This window comes from Aulonocara sp. 'chitande type north' Nkhata Bay, linkage group LG15 (genome assembly GCF_057382095.1).
Source record: "Aulonocara sp. 'chitande type north' Nkhata Bay isolate Kocher_YH1m ecotype deep benthic linkage group LG15, A_spYH_male_GT1.1, whole genome shotgun sequence".
NCBI lineage: Eukaryota > Metazoa > Chordata > Actinopteri > Cichliformes > Cichlidae > Aulonocara > Aulonocara sp. 'chitande type north' Nkhata Bay.
This window is the reverse complement of record NC_141358.1, coordinates 32,072,231-32,093,146: the sequence shown is the minus strand read 5'-3', so window position 1 is coordinate 32,093,146 and position 20,916 is coordinate 32,072,231. Positions and strand designations below refer to the sequence as shown.

Genomic DNA, 20,916 nt, shown 5'->3' with positions numbered 1-20,916 from the left:
GTCCATGAGGGAGAGCAGGATGAACACCAATTAACATCTTGTGTTGTGGTAACCTCTTTACCACACAATGATGCCCCCATCTGCACATGATGGGATGGGGGAATCGTACTCTCCTCAATATACAGATGCAGATTTTGCAATGCGGTATTATCAGACTATCAGAGGGAGAGGTCCTCAGAGATGTGTACCTCCAGGAACTTGGTGCTACTCATTCTCTCCACAGCAGCACGGTTGACGGTCAGCTACCAAAATCTCTTTAATTTTCTTCATATTCAGGAAGAAATTGTTTTTTTCACCTCTGACCAGATGGCTCACCTTGTTCTTGGAGTTGGCTTCATGATTGTTAGCATTGGCCTATCACAGTCATCTCATTTGCATACTTAACAATGTGGTTGGTGCTATAGGTTGGTACACAGCTGTGGGTCAGCCGATCAAAGAGATGTGAGCTGACCTGCTCTTCACACTATTGTGGGGCCCCAGTGCTCAGTATGATGACCTTGCAGGTTACTTCCAACCAGCACATTTGTGGACCTCCCGTGAGAAAGTCCAGTGCCCGGGTAAGGAGAGGTTTTGAGAACAAAGTGTCCAAGTTTTTGTATTAGCTGCTGGCTGGAGCTTGTCTGGGAGTGAGGGAGTAGTCTTCTGTGCTGGTGTGTTGTATTGTGTTTCAAAGTGGTCAAAAGAAGTCAAGAAGTTAAGTAATGTGATGTCACTTTCACAGGTCTGTGGTAGAGTCGCTGGTGTTACTGAAGTGTCTAGATATTTTCTTACTCTACTGTTGTTTTGCTTTCCTGATACCACAGGACAGGTTGGCTCTGGTTATTACTAGTCCTGCAGTGTCTTTGGGGTGTGAACCTCCCCTGTCGACCATGACTTCTAGACAGTGATAGTTTTGCAGTGAGTGACATCATCAGTGCATTTTGTGACATACGCTCAGTGTATTCCTCTGTGTCTGTGTAGGTGGCTGCTTGTTTGAGATGCTGAAGCAGTTCTTCAGGGAACAGGAGACACACATGCCTGCTTTTGCGTGTGCCTGATGGCTCTCACTCTAGGTCTGTATGAAGGTCTCAACATGATGGTGGTGTGATCAGAGAGTCCAAAAGTGGTGGAGGTAGGAGGCCTTGTCTGCACCCTTACAGGTTGTGTACACGAAATCATGTCAACTCATGTTATTACAAAGTCCACATGTCAGTGCAGTTTAAGTTATAAAACTTTAAATTTGTGTGACTAAAGTGATGAGGAATCCATTTGGCTGTGATGTCCTGCCACATTTCATTGAGTGCCTCACTCCTATCTTTGACGCTGGACGGTTGGGAGGATGTAAACAGCGATGAGCATAATGGACATAAATTCCCTCAGAAGATAGGAGGGTTGGCACTTACTGGTAATAAACTCAGCATATTGTCTGTGCATAACAGTAGACTTTCATAGGATGTGGTTGGACAGTATAGTCACAACATGCATGTGCAGCTTACAAATCGGCAGCTACAGTGTGATGTTATCATGTCAATAAGGATCAAAATCACTAAGGAAAGTTTCCATGTTTCTTTTTGAATCTATGTCACATTTTTTGTTAATATTTGTTACAATAATATGTTTTAGTTTTTATAAAGTGGTCCTAATGAGAACTGTTCAAATTCTCAAATGCTTATGAAAGGAGCTTCAGTGCTTCCTCTATGGCCTCCTTTAGCAAAGGATACATTGGACCATCTTTTATGAATGGAGAACAGTAAATGCTATTGCATAATTCACAGTGACACCCCACCTGACTATTCACAGCAATAATCATCATAATTGACAAAGAGGTGTAGATCATGTAAATGTTAAGTATAAGTAAATTTTGCATTTCATGCCATATAATATTCATATATTTTGAGGTTTTTAACAGCCTTTTAAACACACAGATGAACTATGAACATCGCACTGCTATAATAAAATCAGATTCTTGTCAATTATTGCCTTGCATGAGGAACATATATTTATATAACTAAATCAAGATCATGGGCTATAAATTAATTTTTACTTCAGTTCAGCTGAAATAAATGATGTATAGAGGGAATTTTACCTGAGTCAGAGCATTCAACAGTTCTGATAAATGAAGGACAATCAAAATATATTTAATATAAGGGATAAATCTTCCGATAGAAATAGCTGGGGAATTCACTTACAAAGTATCAGCAGTCAGGATAAGCAGCCACACAAAGCTGGTTATCAGTTCATTAAGTTAACCTCTTTTTTTCTCCTGTGCATTCATATGAAAGTGGTGTCACAGGTAGACTCTGACCAACCACAAACTAGTTGTGTGCGATATTGTGAAATCTGGTATCGATCTAATACCAAGTAAAAGCAGGGGCAGTATTGCTAATACCAGGAAGTGATGTTTTTAATTTTTAAATGCAGCTTATGTGCGGGAGATCATTGTGTCATGATTTATGAATAATAGTATAATTCAGTAGCAGATATAATTTTTTCTAAGTCTATTGTTATGTACATTACAATCAATTGATAACAGATCAAAGCTGATGCACAAAACCATCACGTAAGCAAACAACAGGAGTATTTTATGTCTTTATGATTCAAACAGTGTGTCTGGCAGCCCTGCTCTAAAACCTGCTATCATGGGTGATAGCAGGTTTTAGATACTCCCACAGCCACCATCACTGTCCTGATTTGGAAATTCAAGAAACAATCTAAAGGATGTTTAGCAACTTTTATTGTACTGCAGATTGTTTGAGGAGGCCATGTCCTTGGAATTTTAAGTACTTAAAGTACAAACGTCTGCAGTGAAAGTCCTAGATTGTGTTCATCATTCCAGGTTTCTTGCTGCTAGGTTGATTTTGTAAAAATCTAAGAGTGACTTTAACAGTGGATTAATAAAGAACTAACAAAATGAGGGAGTTAAGAAGCCAGACAAGTAAGACAGATAGTAAGATAGTAAGTTAAAGTTATTAAACCTGTGTGACTTCCATTAATAACGTTTCCTTTATTTCTATCTATGTGGCTTCTGTCTTTTCTTCATTTCTTCTTGCTCTTTGTTCCTGAAGGAAAAAAAATGTCCATCCCGGTTTTCCCTCCAAGGCACGAGCGATAAGCAGAGTTCTGTCCTTTCCTTCTAAGATTCCTAATTATTTAAAGTAACACTCAGGTATGCCATTCAGCGTGTTAGTACGAGCTCGGGAGCAGCTTGGGAGAACAAGAAAACAGAGACTGCTTTAGGTTGCCTTCCCAATCGACTCAAAGGTTTATTTAGTACATAACAGCTTATATAGAGGAAAAAAAGGTTCGTGTGTCAGCTTTCCCAGTTCAAACCGGTACAGACCAAATAAGGAAACGTCTTCCTGCCTTGTGAGCAGAGAAGTATCCTTTGTGTAGTTTATCAGTTCAGCTATAATTTATGATCATCCCAGCAAAATACACTCCTAGACATAGAATACAGAGTTCTTTCATTAGTGAATTCTGAAACAAACCACCTGGCCTTTAACAAGCCTTTTTCTAAGAGATAAAGAAGGGAGGATGGGAGTAAGGAAGTGGTCTCGTCTCTGTGGTGTTTTCGACCTTGGGGTACCAGCCTGTGAGTCTTACACATCAATTCTTGGGTCAGAGAGAAAGAGAAAAACAACTATTAAATGGGCCTTATTGAGTAACTCTTTTCTGTATAATATCACAATAAAACAATATCCTGTAAATGCTACCGTGGTATCAAAATATCACAACAGTTCCTCTTTCTTTTCATTTTGTATAAATAACATTTTTAAATGTTAAGTGTGCTGAAAAACAGTCCAAACCTGTGGGACAGGTCCTCCATACTCAGGCATCAAACTATGAAGAGTATCTGGAGAACACGCTGCAGTTACCCTCGACGAGCTGATTGTGAAAACTGTCTTCTTTTCAGGTTCTTGTTTTAAAACGATCAAGCTGCTTGATCATTGCAGAACTTAGAGTTAGCTTAGTTAGTATTATTACTACATGTAGCACAATTTGGACAGTACTGCTTATGTTATTAAGTAGAATTGCATAATATCTATAAGTAATAGAGTATATTCTCTTAGGAGAAGGACTTTACAAACAAATTTTGATTCCAGGTCTGCGGTCAGCATGAATTCCGTGAGACTGAATTTCTCAGTTTTCTGCAGTTCTTGTAGAAGAGGGTGTTATGCTAGCATGAAGCAGTACAATTTAAAGTCTGTCTGGGTCTTTGGTTAATTAATAAGCTGGTGTGTGCTACTGTTGAGCCAACCATTCCTTTAATGTTAACTAGTAATGATTTCATGAACTTCTTCACAAATAAAATTTTTAACCATTAGAGAAAAAAAATATTCATAATCATCTCACAGAGGAAACATTATCTAAAGCTACTTTCAGTAGCACTGATATCTATTTAGAGTTTTTTTCTCCAATTCATCTTTCTGAGTTAACTTAAATAATTACTTCCTCCAAACTTCAACATGTCTTTTAGACCCCAATCCTACAAAAGTGCTCAAAGAAGTCCTGCCATTGATTAATGCTTCAATCTTTAATATGATCAACCTATCTCTAATAATCAGTACCACTTGTACCATAGGCCTTCAAGCTGGCAGTAGTTAAACCTTTACTTAAATAGCCATCTCTTAACCCAGCGGTCTTAGCTAATTATAAACCAATCTCTAACCTTCATTTCATATCAAAAATTCTTGAAAGAGTAGTTGTCAAACAGCTAACAGATCACCTGCAGAGCAATGGCTTATTTTAAGAGTTTCAGTCAGGTTTCAGAGCTCATCACAGCACAGAAACAGCTTTAGTGAAGGTTACAAATGATCTTCTTATGGCTTCTGACAGTGGACTCATCTCTGTGCTTGTTCTGCTAGACCTCAGTGCAGCGTTTGATACTGTCGACCATACCCACATAGCAGACAGGTCTGGCCCGGATCTGGTGTCAAGCACTGCTGGCTGACTTCTGGCATGGTAAGTGTTATGTCATCCACATAGGGGCCAGGCCTGGCATAGATGGCACTGTTTATGTGATGGCATGCCACATTTGGCCCGATTGTGGTTTGGTTTATGTGGCCCAGGCTCATAGAAAACAGGTCTGGCCCAGATCCGGCATCAAGCTGGCACTTCTGACTGACTGGTGTCATGGCAGGGTGTATGTCAACCAGATGGGGACCAGGTCTGGCAATGATGACACTGTTTAGAATCAGAATCAGAATCAGAATCAGAATGGGGTTTATTGCCAAATGTTGAGCAGGTTTACAACATTAGGAAATTGCTGCGGTGCTTCAGTGCAAACATAGTGTCATAAATAGCACTTAAATAGACATGGAAAAAAATAAAAGTAGGGATAAGAATTAAAAGTGCTACGTGGGAAGATATGTGCATGAGATATACATGAGATATATACATGAGAATAAGAATTAAGAGTGCTACGTTGAAAGATATATACATGTGTTAGAAAGCCCACTGTTTACACATTATTTGCTTGGTTGAAGTGTAGTGGTTTGTTTATAGATAGTGTTTGCACTGTGGAAATTGATATGTCCTACGTCATTGAACTCACCATGTCTATGCTGACGTTCCTTGAATGCACCACTCTGTGCCGTGTGCTGCTAGTCTGCCTTGTAGCTGCTGATAGCCAGCATTGCTCCTTGTGTCCTCTCATCAGCATTTCGTGGGTTTTGGTTTATTGCTGTGTGTGAATGCCAGAAGGTGGGTTCTGTTTACATGATGTTGTGTATGCCAGATGCTATTGTGTGTATTTGTTCCCTCTTGACTATGCTAATGTTATTTTATGCTAATACGCTAACATGCTATGTAAGCTACTAAGCTAGTTAATGCTAATCATAAATCCGGTGTGATTATTGAAGTTGTTATAGATGTGAGTGTTTAATACAGTTCCTTGTGCTATCTCTGTGCTAGAATAATGTCTGGGCATGTTGAATGTTTTATGTGTGCTGTACTGATAGTTGCTTTATGTATCGTTACTACAGACCACAGCTGAATAAATCTCCTAAACTTGGAAGCTGCCTCCGTGTTCTTTAACCGGAACACACCCACCATACCTTGCCGCTCTAAATCAAATCAGCTAAACTCCCGGAGACAACATTCTCTCCATTTTATGGTCCTTCGAGCCGGAGTAGAGTACTGATTAAGGTATGGAACAGACAGATGTCCAGGCTGACTCAGCACCCCCACGTGTTTCGCAGAGAGAGCGACGGCCACCTGCTTACCTGACCGATTATGAGGTTTCAACACTCCCTCCTGAGGGACAAACTCAAACCAAGCAACCGGCTACTGCTTCCCAGTGTTCACATAGTGGTAAAACACGCTCATCCCAGAGGAGCTCCAGCTCCAGATCCACAAGGGCATCACGCTCGTCGATAGGCAGATTCCCTTCCCACGCCTTATCAGACCTGGAAACAGCCCAGCTCGAAGAGCGAGTGAAGCAGATGGAACTTGAGGAATTCCAACAGCACCTAGAAGAGGATCAACAAGTCGAATATGAGTGTCAACGACTTCAAGCTCAAGCCAGAGAGGCCCAGCAGCTACAGGAAGAAGCCATTAGAACCCAAGAGTCATTGAGCAGACAGCTGGAGAGGCGACGACAGCTAAAGAAGAGGGTAAACGAGTTGGAGATTGCCAAGATGGTTACTTCTCTCCTTAAAGAGAAGGCACAAGAACCCAGTGGTTCCAGAGTCTCATCATGCCCATCGGAGAATAGTAATTCTTTTTTTTTTTTTTTTTTTTTTTTTTCTTCTCTTCTTTCTTTTTTTTTCTTATGTTAATGAAATAAAGAAGAGATTTTAAACATGGAAGAATTCCCCTTTAAAAGTTAAAAAGAGCAAAAAAAAAACCTCACAAAAACTCAAAGCTTTCTAAATTTTTTATGCAATATTAAACCTCACGTCAGAGTGTATTTTTTTTTTTAAAACAGATTGATAGACACCTTTACTTTTAAATGAATCACACAATGAAAATTAAACGTGGTGATATTCCACCCACGGCTCCACTTTACTGTATGTCAAACCAAGTGTTAGCCCTAAAATGAGGGAATATAGATGGTGTTACTCGTGTGTTTAGAAATGAGTCTATAGAGTTTGTAGATTAGCTCAACAGATGCAAATGCACAACTGTGCAGTGCTAAACGTTAGATGAGATATTCCATAATTTTAATTATATGTCTAGTGTCTCGGTTTAAAAATCCAACATAAATCAAAGGTACATTTTCACATATGATGGAAAACATTAGTTTCTGTGTGCTTCTTAAGTGATTAAATCAAAACAAAGGCTTATTTAACTCAATTGTTTTCGTATAATAATAATAATAGTTTTGTATTTCTTATCGTTGTGTCTGTTTTTCGGTGGTGGATTAACGGTTTTGACTCCGCTTGAATGACAGATTGTGTGCAGGCGTGACCACTGCTTTAGATCAGTGTAAATTTGGGGGTGAAATATGTGGCTGCTATGGTTAAAAATTTGTGAAAGGCACAAATGTCCTCATAAGTATGGTAGCACAGACTTGTTTATGCAGAAGTGCCCGCTTGGCGTGTCTTCGTGCGTATCTGAGAGATGGGTGTGTGGGTGGTGGTGTCGGTGGTGGGGGGATCGGGTGGGGTTTACAGTCGCCAAACTTCCTGACTCTCACACTGTCGGACACTTGTGAGCGCAGTGTTGGCTCTTTGTGTCTCAGCACTCTGCTCTGCAACCACAAGGTTCAAATGACCCCACCGGCTGCACGCAGTCTGCCCTGAGCCCTGAGACGAAACCCCACAGCCTCGCCTGTCAGAAGTGAAAAAAAACCCCACTCAAATCTCAAAGTGATCACAAAGAATGACAAAGTTAAGACTCCATATGCACACACTTAAGAGCTATCAATGACTGGCGAGCATTGGCGGGTACTCTAATACATGCGATTGACTAACTGCCAACAGTGGCAACAAAGACTGTTTTTCGATAAAGAAGCAGAGCTGCGAGTTTGGTAGAGTTACCCAGGGCTGATGTGCACCTCAAGGCCTTCTTGAGCTGTCAGCACATTTCTCCAGTGTGACCATCAGTAACCCGCACAGCACATGGTTTCAATTCTGTGCTAAATCTATGAATGCCGAGTGCTATTGTTTGAAATCCTTGATCGTGAATTGCAAGTGATCATGTGGTTCCAGAGGATGATTGTGGTGGGAGTTTCTCTCATGCCATCTAGCATGCAAATCTGGAGATGTGACCCGACTGCTATGGCTTCATTTTACCGTCAGCGCTGCTTTTAAACAAGCCTGTTACATTTGTTAGAGTCATTTTAAATCACATCCAAAGCACAGAAAGAGTAGATGACGACCAAAGTTTGTACAGACTGTGATCATATTAGCACTATCCTTTTCTTCAGTGTGTGTGTTAGCTGAATGATCATCATCTTTTTCCGCTCTCAGAGAGGATGGCGTGTCGTATCTGGTTTCATCTTTTTTACACAGAGTGGCAACTTTGATTGAAATTTCCATTTCAAACATTTAACATTGTCCTTGTTTGTAACTGGACCCGAATGCCCCAAATAGTTGTTTGATACTGTAGGCCTGGTATTGAGCCATCAGTGGCCTCACTGTGTTGAAAAACAGGCCTCTTGCAGTCAGCATTCTTTGTGCATTCTCAGATGGGGTTTATAATGACTACTAATTATGTTAAAGCTGCCTTAAGATAAACTAGATCTGATGAAACCACTAACTGTGATAGCTGAGTTTAATTTGTAAAATAAATAAATAAATACCATTAGAATCAGCAGAATTCGAGCAACAAGTTCACACAACTGTAGTTCCCCTGAATGCCGACTTTAGGCTGACAGTTACAGCTTCCTTTAATGGCAACTCTACAGAGGTGAATATATAACAAACCTGTTTCAATTTTAAGGGCATAACCACTTATGATTGTTGGGTGAGAGGCTTCTCATCTTGTGCCGCAATCAGTTGTACTAAAATACTCACTGGGGCTCAGTTTCTTAGATATTGCTTTAAGCCTCCTGACCAATGTCAGCATCCACGTTTCACAGTCAATCAAAGCTGGAGGCAGTGATGATCAGGCACAACTTTGTGCACTTCAACATGTGCGTACATGTGTTGTTCGTGACACATGGAGCAAATGAAGATGGAAAAAGTAACATTGCATTTGCAGAGGGGATAGTGAATCTGAAAATCCAAAAGAGTTGAGATTGATAATAAATGTTTTTCAAAAACATAATTATGTATGTGTGTATGTGCAAAAAGACTGGCCAACCTGTTAAGGAGGACACAGGGCACATACACATGTATACATGTATAAATATACAAAGGCTATGATCAGTGTAGTAAGATAAGATATAAATAGGTGCAGTGATATACTGTAACATGGAAATACAGTATATAAGGCAAAAACAGACTTTTGCACAATTCTAATAAGCTTGAAAGTCAATATTTGGTATGAGCAGAGATGGGCAGTAATGTGTTAAAAGTAACGATTTACTGTAATCCCATTACTTTTTTCAAGTAATGAGCGAAATAAGGGATTACTATTGAAAAAAATGTAATTAGATTACTGTTACTTTCCCGTAAGCATGCTGCGTTGATGCGTTTCTAAACCATTACTAAACAATGACGTATGAGCATTCTTTGTTTTCTTTGTTTCAGGTTTGACTTCTCCTCTATACCAGTACCTGTCTATCCAGGAGAGTACTTCACCGAGTACTTCCACTCTCAGTGCTTTGATAAATGGTATAGAGCTGTGGTGATGTTACTGTGCACAACATGTACAATGTGATCGTATAATATGCCTCTTAATGTGCTATTGAAGAAATTGTTACCAGTACTTATATTTATCTATCAAATTAAATCAATCAAATCTTTATTTTGAAAACTTGAGTAACAAATGTTAAAACACACAAAAAAAAATAAGCACCAGATCATTGAAAGCCATCATATTTACATGTAAAAGGAACAAAAATGGATATGATCCATTTTTATATATCAGTTATAATCTAATAAAGAGAGGATTTTTTTTTTTTATCAAGTTCACCAGCTTCTCATGGAAACTTGGCCAGGACCTTTTGATGTATAATTGAATGCACCAGGTCAGTTTTAAATATGCAATGTAAAAACTGTAAAATTTACAGTTAACAAAGCAGTTTTGGCTTACAGCTTGTTCACGCAAGGGCAAGAACAACAATTATAAAGTGCACGTATGATCTTCCTCAGAGAGTGGTTTGTTCAAAGGACTCAGTGACGTTGCACTTTACAACATAAACAACATCCCATTCATTATGACTTGTAATTTGATAGCGACCTGTGGGATCTGGATCCTCCTCCAGGCTTTCAGAGGGCTTATTGATCCATTAATTTCGTCGACTTTAGTGGTCTGCAGTGACAGAGTGCCTCTGTAAATTGAATGGGGGCTGAGGGATTACAATGACCGTATCTGATGAAAAGGTCTCGCGCGAGTGCCAACGACATAAATAAAGCCAAAGGTCATATCTCTCTCAGGAACTGCTATACTGTGTCAAAGAGCATCTTAAGATCCCCTCTGGTGGCAAATATGTCACAGCAGTGGAGAGCAGCCAGCAAGTGTTGGCATATGCTCTTCACACTTTGGAAATGCTGGACGCATGGGGAGGGGGGGGGGTAGTGGAGTGGAGGTCAAGGCGTTGTAGAGCAAGCTACATTTCTATTTACGTTTGTTGCTTTGATTTAAGATCAATGTCCCGAAACATCTGTTGCTACACGTGAAACTACTGATAGTGTCATTTGTTTTAAATGATTCTGAACATCTTACTCTGCGTCATATTTGGCACGGTTGATGTTACCAGTGAGTCATCTGCACATATTTTTTCTAAGGAATTATTTTTTCTGTAACTTCAGGATTTTAAATAGCTTCTGCAGAGCTGTTCTAGAGCTTTTTATTGTACCTCACAGTCTTCATTGGTAAAAGTTGCCTTTTTCTCCTGAGTACTTAAAAGACAATAAAGACTGTTGATACAAGTAACCCAAGATAGTTTTGTAAACTATTGTTAGATATTGGATGTGCTTATCTGTTTGGGAACTGCTTAAAGAAACTGCTAAAATCTCACAGATTTCTGAGAGATTTCAGAAGATTGGTAAGATTTAAAATGTATCATACTGAATGCAAAATCTTAACCTGAAAGAACGGTAGGTTATTTTATTTTGAAACTCAGAGAAGTATTTAAAAAAGCAAAACCCCAAGTCAAAATTTTAATCAAGTATTGTTCCTGGAAGAGGGAAAAAAGACACATTTTCCACTGTTTTACTGTGTAAAAACTGGTTGTGGTGGGGCGTGGTCTGCGGGGCCGTGCGGACGCACCTGCACGGCATCCGCAATCACGCCCGCCGTGTTAAAACACGGGGACTCAGGGGTTGGTGGTGGTGTGGTGTGACGTGAATCAAATAAAGTTGGCTCTGAACGTTGCTCCGTGGTCCCGCCGTGTCTTATTCATGCCACACTGGTAAAAACGGAATAACAGTTTTTTATTCCTTAATGGTTGTAAAGAAACACGAGTCTGATGCTTGCTCCACCGTGCTTTATAATTGGGATAAATGGGGATATTTTGAGCATCCAGGTGGTCTTTTGCATGCTTGCCATGTGCTGCAATGAAGTACTGCTGATCGTGAAATGCATTTCTGTAACTTTACGTATCTCTACAGCTCATTTTCTTTTTTTTTTTTTTGGAAGTGACATCAGAAACAGCAGCATGTGACATCACGTGATGGCGGAGCTTCAGTTCATCCTTTGTCATCCTTTTTTTTTTTTTTAATAGGACAGGGGGAAAGAATGAAAGAAAGAGGGGGAGAGGAAGAAAGAAAACCAAAGGGGAGAAGAGACGGTGAGAAGGGGGGGAAGAGAGAGAAAAAAAAAAAAAAAAAAAAACTCCTGGGACACCTGTATGGAGAGAAAGAAAAACAAAAAAAACAGGGGAGACAGCAAACAACAAAGAGCAACATAATAAAAAAAAAAAAAAAGCACCATCACAATAAACTAGCTAGTCATAGATATCAATAGTTACTAAATAATAAACGATATTGTGCAGCACGCAAGATAGACAGCGCACAGTGTGCTTTGAGGCAGCAGCCAAGAAAGCTGTAGTCCGCATCTGTGAATACCCATGTGTACACCTGTGTGCATACCTGTGTGGATCAGCATGCTTGCATTCCAAAGGTTTCTCCATGTAATGATCTGCTAGAGAGTGTGGGGAGCCACAGCCCTGTCCTCTATGGTATCAAGCAGGTATGGAGGAGATCAAAGCTCCAGACATCCAGAGGCACCCAGAACACAAGAGACCAAGGAAGACCCACAGAGGGGCAGCCGCGCCACTGTCCCAGTAAGAGCTAAGGAGAGTCCCAGATGAGAGCTCATTCAGCAGCCGCGGAGCAGAAGCCAGGGGGAGTTGCAGTGACGCGCCCGTGAGCTCCGCCGGCAGCCAGCTGTGCCTGAGTGACCGAGCCCCAGGCCGAGAGGCCGGGGGCACCCCACCTCCAAAGTGGCCCGAGCGAGCCCCAATAAGCGGCCGCCAAGGAGTGAGCCGGTGTGTACCCGGACACCCACCCCCAGATACAAAGAACCACCAACGCACCGATACCTGAGGGAGTCCGCCACCGGCAGGGGAAGTGGTGGTGGGTGGAGATAGGCCTCCAAACCTTGGAGGGCCCGAGATGTCCCCAGAGAGGTGGCGTCTGATACCCAACCTGACATATAGACACAGACATACAGGCACACACAGACACAAACATCCATTCCCACCCTCATGCTCTCATATGTACTTCACACTCAACCGACGTGGAGACAGACATAAAGGGACGCTGTATACACGATCACACTCCCCAAGCGTACTCTACTAACCGGGTCTAGGCACCCTTGGCCCTGGAGGGGGGAACTGCACCCAGACCCAGGTGGTGTTACCCTTTCCCCTGCGGTGGGGAGAGGCAGACCGCCCCGACTCCGCAGCAGCAGGGAGGCCCCAGACCGCAGTCGGATGGCCCACTCCTCCTAGCCCCCCCGCTCCAGTAGGCCGCAGAGAATGGGGGTGAGAGAAGACTCTTGGCTAGGAGTTCTTCTTCGGTTTCGACAGTATCCAGTTGCTGTGAGTGGCGACATCAAAGGTATGTTCCACCAGATACGCCTGTTGCCAGCAGACAAACCAGTGCTGCGCTTCCTCTGGCGGGACATGAAGAGGAATGAAGAGCCGAAGATCTATGAATGGCAAGTGCTACCATTTGGCACTACATGCAGTCCTTGCTGCGCCATCTATGCACTGCAGCAGCACGTCCGGGACACTTGTGGGTCCAATCATGACCTCGTCCATTGTGTAGAGCAGTCGTTCTACGTGGATAACTGTCTCCACAGCACCCACTCCCAAGAGGAGGCTAAGGCCCTAGTCGACAGTCTGCGCCAGCTGCTCCACACCGGGGGCTTTGAGATACGTCAATGGGCCAGCAACATCCCTGCTGTCATTGAACATCTTCCATCCAATGTCAGATCTGAGAGTAGTGACCTATGGCTCTCTCAGTCTAGCACGGACCTTTGGGAGCCAACTCTGGGATTGACATGGGATTGCCTTCGTGACTCCTTCAAATACAGACATCGACTGGGGGAGAGAACTGAACCCATACTGAGGAACGTCTACAAAAAACTTGCGTGTCAGTATGATCCGCTAGGTTATATAGTACCGTTCACCACACGGGCCAAGATTCTGGTACAGGATCTTTGGAAGGACCAGCTCGGCTGGGACGACCCGATCCAGCCACCTAGCCTTCGTGACAGATGGCTTGCCTGGGAAAAGGAGATTCCTGATCTTATCCAAATGGAAATCCCCAGATGTTATGCACCAGCGTCTGCTGATTCATCTGCCTCGAGCAGAGATCTCCACATCTTTTGCGACGCTTCCGAGAGAGCGTATGGGTCTGTCGCTTACCTACGGACAGAAACTGCTCAGAAGGAAGTCTATGTTGCCTTTGTAACGGCTAGATCCCGAGTGGCCCCAAAGAAACAGTTGTCCATGCCACGGTTGGAGCTAAGTGCCGCTCTCACTGGTGCACAACCAGCTGGTCTCCTTCAAGCTGAGCTCACGCTGCCCATTCGGAAGGTTGTTCTCTGGTCGAACTCTACTACCGTCCTCCACTGGATCAAGTCAGAATCTTGCAGCTATAAAGTTTTTGTGGGCACGCGGGTGGCAGAGATCCAGAGTCTTACAGATGGGAGTACCTGGAGATATGTGGATAGCGCGAATAACCCTGCCGATGACATTACCCGGGGCAAGACCTTAAAGGAGCTGTCACGACCACACCGGTGGCACCAAGGCCCTGAGTTTTTACGTCAATCCGAGGAACATTGGCCGACCAGCCCACCAGTATATCCAGAGCCAGAGAATGGTGAGCTGAAGAAATCATATTTCTGTGGACAGGTTAGGGTTAACTCCTGCCCTCAACTTCCTGAAATCAGCATGTTCTCTACCTGGAAGGATCTCATGAAGACAACAGCGCGGTCCCTACATGGGGCGGCTGACCCAAATTCAAGCTCGCACAGTGAAGCAGATGATTACATCAAAGCTGAGAAACTCCTCCTGATGAAGGCCCAGTCAGAGTCATTCCCAGATGAGGCCAATGCACTCAGGTCTGGCAGACCATTGCCAACCAACAGCCGTTTGAACTCCTTATCACCCGAATATGATAAGGATACGGAACTCATCAGAGTTGGTGGAAGGTTACGAAGAGTTGAGCAGCTGGAGCTAGACACGATCCACCCGATCATACTGGACCCAAAACATCCTCTGACTAAGCTCATCATCCAAGATTTTGATGAGACCCTCCTTCATCCTGGACCAGAAAGAGTGTTGGCTGAACTACGTCGCCGGTTCTGGATCCTCCGGGGGAGGGAAGCAGTCAGACGGTATCAGAGGGACTGCAGGCAGTGTCAGGCTTGGCGTGCCAATCCATCCATCCCAAAGATGGCAGATCTGCCACCAGCTCGTCTGCGTCTGTATAAACCACCCTTTTACTCGACTGGAGTCGATTGTTTTGGACCCTTTACCGTGAAAATTGGACGTCGAACAGAGAAGCGTTGGGGCATAGTCTTCAAATGTATGACGACCCGCTGTGTGCATCTAGACCTCCTCGAGAGCCTTGACACTTGACTCCTTTCTGATGTCGTTAAGGCGCTTTATTGCCAGAAGAGGCAAACCCTTTGAGCTCCTGTGTGACAATGGGACAAATTTTGTCGGTGGAGCCCGAGAGCTCCATGAGGCCTTTGAGACCATGGCGCCTCAGTTGAAGGAGCGTTTGGCAGAGCAGCAGATTGCTTTCCGTTTCAACCCTCCCAGTGCTCCTCACTTCGGTGGTGCCTGGGAGAGAGAGGTCAGGTCCGTAAAAACTGCTCTTAAGGTCGTACTCAAGGAGCAGACGGTCCCTGAAACTGTGCTTCGTACGGTCTTTGTGGAAGTGGAAGGCATCGTAAATGCTAAGCCTCTCGGCTACGTCTCATCAGACATAGCAGATCCAGACCCCATCACACCTAACATCCTGCTGATGGGACGCTATGATGCATCACTCCCTCAAGTGGTTTACGATCCCAGTAACCTTATTGGGAGTCGGAGATGGAGACATAGTCAAGTTCTTGTCGACCATTTCTGGTCCCGATTCATCCGTCACTACCTGCCTAACTTGCAAGAGAGACAGAAGTGGCAGAAGGATTCGGAGTGCCTCAAACCGGACCAAGTGGTGCTCATAGTTGATCCTCAGCTCCCAAGAGCTTTATGGCCTGTTGGTAAGGTAGCGACTACTTACCCTGGAGCTGATGGACGCATCCGGACTGCTGCCGTTAAGGTCGAAGATCGAACGTATATTCGACCGGTAGCCCGCTTGGTCTCACTCCCTATGCTTGAAGATGATGAGGATCCACGTACCTGAGTGGCTTTCTACCTTGGATTCGACTGTCTGTGCAGACAGTCGGGGGCGGCTGTGTTAGAAAGCCCACTGTTTACACATTATTTGCTTGGTTGAAGTGTAGTGGTTTGTTTATAGATAGTGTTTGCACTGTGGAAATTGATATGTCCTACGTCATTGAACTCACCATGTCTATGCTGACGTTCCTTGAATGCACCACTCTGTGCCGTGTGCTGCTAGTCTGCCTTGTAGCTGCTGATAGCCAGCATTGCTCCTTGTGTCCTCTCATCAGCATTTCGTGGGTTTTGGTTTATTGCTGTGTGTGAATGCCAGAAGGTGGGTTCTGTTTACATGATGTTGTGTATGCCAGATGCTATTGTGTGTATTTGTTCCCTCTTGACTATGCTAATGTTATTTTATGCTAATACGCTAACATGCTATGTAAGCTACTAAGCTAGTTAATGCTAATCATAAATCCGGTGTGATTATTGAAGTTGTTATAGATGTGAGTGTTTAATACAGTTCCTTGTGCTATCTCTGTGCTAGAATAATGTCTGGGCATGTTGAATGTTTTATGTGTGCTGTACTGATAGTTGCTTTATGTATCGTTACTACAGACCACAGCTGAATAAATCTCCTAAACTTGGAAGCTGCCTCCGTGTTCTTTAACCGGAACACACCCACCATACCTTGCCGCTCTAAATCAAATCAGCTAAACTCCCGGAGACAACATTCTCTCCATTTTAACATGAGTGCAGGTGGTGATCAGTGCCAAACATGGAATGATGCAGTGAACACAGCGTAGGGTCATGTGTTAGTGGTGGGAACAGTCATATGGTTATTGTTCATGTGTCCAACAGCAGAGGGGAAGAAACTGTTCTTATGGCGAGAGGTTCTGGTGCGAATGGACCGGAGCCTCCTGCCTGAGGGGAGCAGGTCAAACAGACTGTGTCCAGGGTGAGAAGGGTCAGCTGAGATCCGAGCTGCACGCCGCAATGTCCTGGAGGTGTACAGGTCCTGCAAAGATGGGAGTCTGCAGCCAATCACCTTCTCAGCAGAGCGCACAACACGCTGCAGTCTCTGTTTGTCCCTGATAGTGGCTCCAGCGTACCACACGGTGATGGAGGAGGTGAGGATGGACTCGATGATTGCAGTGTAGAACTGCATCATCGTCCGTGTTGGCAGGTTGAATTTCTTCAGCTGCCTCAGGAAGTACATCCTCTGCTGGGCTTTCTTGATGACGGAGGTGATGGTGGGCTCCCACTTCAGGTCCTGGGTGATGGTGGTACCCAGGAAGCGGAATGAGTCCACAGAGGTGATGGGGGTGTCAGTCAGGATGATGGGGGGGAGTGGGGCTGTGTGCTTCCTGAAGTCCACAATAATCTCCACTGTCTTCTGGGCATTCAGCACCAGGTTGTTGTGGCTGCACCAGGACACCAGACGTTCAACCTCCCTCCTGTAGGCAGACTCGTCCCCGTCCGAGATGAGTCCAATAACGGTGGTGTCATCTGCAAACTTGATTAGCTTGACAGACTGGTGGGTGGAGGTGCAGCAGTTGGTGTACAGGGAGAAGAGCAGAGGAGAAAGAACACAGCCCTGAGGGGAGCCGGTGCTGATGGTCCGGGAGTCCGAGACATTCTTTCCCAGCCTCACATGCTGCTTCCTGTCCGTCAGGAAGTCAGTGATCCACCGGCAGATGGGATCAGGCACATTCATCTGGGAAAGCTTGTCTCGGAGATGGTCTGGAAGGATGGTGTTGAAGGCAGAGCTGAAGTCCACAAACAGGATCCTGGCGTAGGTTCCTGGGGAGTCCAGATGCTGCAGGATGAAGTGTAGGGCCATGTTGATGGCGTCGTCTATAGACCTGTTGGCTCTATATGCAAACTGCAGGGGGTCCAGGAGGGGGGCTGTGAGGGTCCTGAGATGGGAGAGAACTAGGCGCTCAAAAGACTTCATGACCACAGATGTCAGAGCCACGGGTCTGTAGTCATTTAGTCCAGTGATCCTAGGTTTCTTGGGGACAGGGATTATGGTGGAGGACTTGAAGCAGGCAGGCACATGACATGCCTGCAGTGAGGAGTTGAAAATGCCAGAAAACACTGGGGCCAGCTCGTTTGCACAGTGTCTGAGGGTGGCAGGAGACACACCGTCTGGGCCGGGAGCTTTTCGAGCATTCAGACTCTTAAACTGCCTCCTCACATCTGCTTCATGAATATGAAGAGTTGTGGTGGGAGGAGGTGGTGTGAAATCCTTTTTTGTGTGGGGTGAGGAGGGGGGTGTTGTAGGTGAACGGTTTGAAGGTGGTGATGGCTCTATGGAGGGGGGAGAGGTGGGGGAATTAGTGTCCAAAGTGTCTCTATTGTTGGGGCCGTTGGAGGTGTGAAGGCTGCCTGATGGCTCGTCAAAACGGCAGTAGAAGTCGTTTAGGGTGTTGGCTAAGAGCAAGACATCAGTGGAGTGGGGGGTTTTAGGCTTGTAGTTTGTGATATTCCTAAAACCTTTCCACACAGAGGCCGAGTCATTCTCTGAGATCTGCTGCTGCATCTTCTCAGAGTGCTGATGTTTAGCAATGTCCACTTCTTTAGTGAACCTGTACTTGGCCTCTATGTTTATGTTCCTATTTTCCTGTTTTAGTTAGAAGACCCAATTGCCATGTTGCAATACTATACTGCTATGGTAGCCAATGTTTCAAATGCAGGTTTGACAGGTTTGTGAGTGTACACTTTATTATGTTTGCCACTTGGTTGCTGTAGCTCAGGAGGTAGAGCAGGTCACCTATTGATTGGAAGGTTAGTGGTTCAATCCCTGGCTCCTCCAGTCTCTGTGTCAAGAGTGTGAATGTGTATGAATGTAGTTAGGAAGCACTTGGTTTAGAGAAACTGACTGGGTGAATGTGGCATGTTTAGAGTAATCTGCGAGAGTAGAAAAGCGCTATATACAAATCTGTCCATTCACTGTCCGAACAGAGTTTTGTCATGTTACTTTTGCACTGTTATGTTCCGGCACATGTTGTCATTACATGGCTTGATTATGGTACACATTAGGCTGACATCTGGGGCCAGAGTTGAAACTGTTCTGGGCCAGCACAGGACCAGCAGTGTGTCTGCAACTGGCCTTGTGCTGGCAGACCAGCTACGAGCCACCAAAGGGCCGTCATTCTTTGCGGTATGTGGGCCATGTGTAAGCACATTGTGTGGGCCAGATCCAGGCCATACCAAGTTTGCTATGTCGGATAATATCCTAATAGAGCGATTAGAGCACACTGTAGGTAATACAGGTACTGCACTGCAGTGGTTTGTATCATATCTGACTAATAAACTCCAATGTGTTCATGGAAATGGAGAGTCCTCTTTACACACTAAGGTTAATTATGGAGTTCCACAGGATTCAGTGCTAGGACCAATTCTGTTTACATGAAACATGCTTCCCTTAGGCATTATCATCAGAAGGCATTGCATACATTTTCACGGTTATGCAGATGACACCCAACTCTATCTATCCATGAAGCCATATAACACACACCAATAAGTTAACTAAAGGAATATCTTAAAGACATAATGTTAATGGAAAATTGTACTTAGTAGTCAGTATAAGCTTTTAGTGATATAGGTTTGCATATGGTAGAATACTGCATGTTGATCTTTTGATGACTTAGGCTGTTGTTCACTACAAGACTTTGTGTGCATTCCAGAGTGCTCTGGCATTCACACCCACATCCTTGGAGCATGGGAGAGGTTGTACCTTCTCTTATTGTTTTGTGGTAGGATAAATGTATCTATGTCTGTTTTAAGCCAAGTGCCTTTTTGTTTAGATGAACTGCTGGACTTCCAGACCAGCAGGTTTAGGGAAGTCTTTATGGGGTCACACTCTGACCCCACACACGCGCACACACATATGAACATCCACATTCCAATATGAGGAACAAACAACGACTGATGTCTATAAATAAAGACCAGGGCAGTGGCAGAGCGCAAGTCTCTGAGCTCTCACTCTCATGCGGGTGCTCTGTGACTGCCCTTACAGCAAGTAAAAATGTGTGTTTCTCCTCTCTGATTCTCAGCTGAAGAAGTGTCTTAGAATACATCTCTTGACACATAAAGACCTTGATGACCTCTAACTTTCTGCTTCTTAATTCAGATAAAACTGAGGTTATTGTACTCGGCCCTGAAAATCTTAGAAATATGGTATCTAACCAGATTCTTACTCTGCATGGCATTACCTTGGCCCCCAGTAACACTGTGAGGAACCTTGGAGTCATTTTTGACCAGGATATGTCCTTCAATGCACATATTAAACAAATATGTAGAACTGCTTTCTTCAATTTGCACAATATCTCTAAAATTAGAAATATCCTGTCTCAGAGTGATGCTGAAAAACTAGTTCATGCATTTATTACTTCTAGGCTGGACGACTGCAATGTGTTATTATCAGGATGTCCTAAAAACTCCCTGAACAGTCTTTAGTTAATCCAAAATGCTGCAGCAAGAGTACTGACAGGGACTGGAAAGAAAGAGCATATTTCTCCTGTTTTGGCTTCCCTTCATTGGCTCCCTGTTAAATCCAGAATTTAATTCAAAATCCTGCCCCTCACATAAAAGGTCTTAAATAATCAGGCCCCATCTTATCTTAATGACCTTATAGTACCATATCACCCCATTAGAACACTTCACTCTTGCACTGCAGGCTTATTTGTTGTTTCTAGAATATTTAAAAGTAGAATTGGAGGCAGAGTCTTTAGTTTTCATGCTCCTCTTCTATGGAACCAGCTTCCAGTTTGGATTTGGGAGACAGACACTATCTCTACTTTTAAAATTAGGCTTCAAACTTTCCTTTGTGCTAAAGCATATAGTTAGGGCTGGATCAGGTGACCCTGAATCCTCCCTTAGTTATGCTGCAGTAGGTGTAGCCTGCTGGGTGATTCCCATGATGCATTGAGTGTTTCTTCACTCACTATGTGTTAATAGACCTCTCTGCATTGAATCATTACTTATTATTCATCTCTGGCTCTCTTCCACAGCATGTCTTTTGTCCCGTGTTCCTTCTC

The 20,916-nt window shown here is 43.8% G+C and overlaps 2 protein-coding genes across 3 annotated transcripts; both read left to right on the top strand.

Annotated features, from left to right (window-relative positions):
- Positions 1 to 5,489: 5,489 nt before the first annotated feature.
- LOC147313406 (uncharacterized) lies at positions 5,490 to 10,533 on the top strand. Of its 2 annotated transcripts, XM_086264313.1 has the most exons (3): positions 5,490 to 5,682; positions 5,964 to 6,693; positions 9,618 to 10,533. In XM_086264313.1, exons 2-3 carry the CDS (start codon positions 6,129 to 6,131, stop codon positions 9,716 to 9,718), a joined length of 666 nt encoding a protein of 221 aa, XP_086120439.1. In that variant the 5' UTR covers positions 5,490 to 5,682; positions 5,964 to 6,128; the 3' UTR covers positions 9,719 to 10,533. The 2 variants fall into 2 exon arrangements, with proteins under 2 accessions (XP_086120439.1, XP_086120438.1); XM_086264312.1 differs by having other exon boundaries at positions 5,490 to 6,693.
- A 1,291-nt stretch (positions 10,534 to 11,824) lies between these two features.
- Positions 11,825 to 16,858, top strand: LOC147313405 (uncharacterized). The gene is made up of 2 exons (XM_086262915.1): positions 11,825 to 16,208; positions 16,490 to 16,858. The coding sequence occupies exon 1, from the start codon at positions 13,013 to 13,015 to the stop codon at positions 15,122 to 15,124; it is 2,112 nt and encodes a 703-aa protein (XP_086119041.1). The 5' UTR covers positions 11,825 to 13,012; the 3' UTR covers positions 15,125 to 16,208; positions 16,490 to 16,858.
- The last annotated feature ends 4,058 nt before the right edge of the window (positions 16,859 to 20,916 follow it).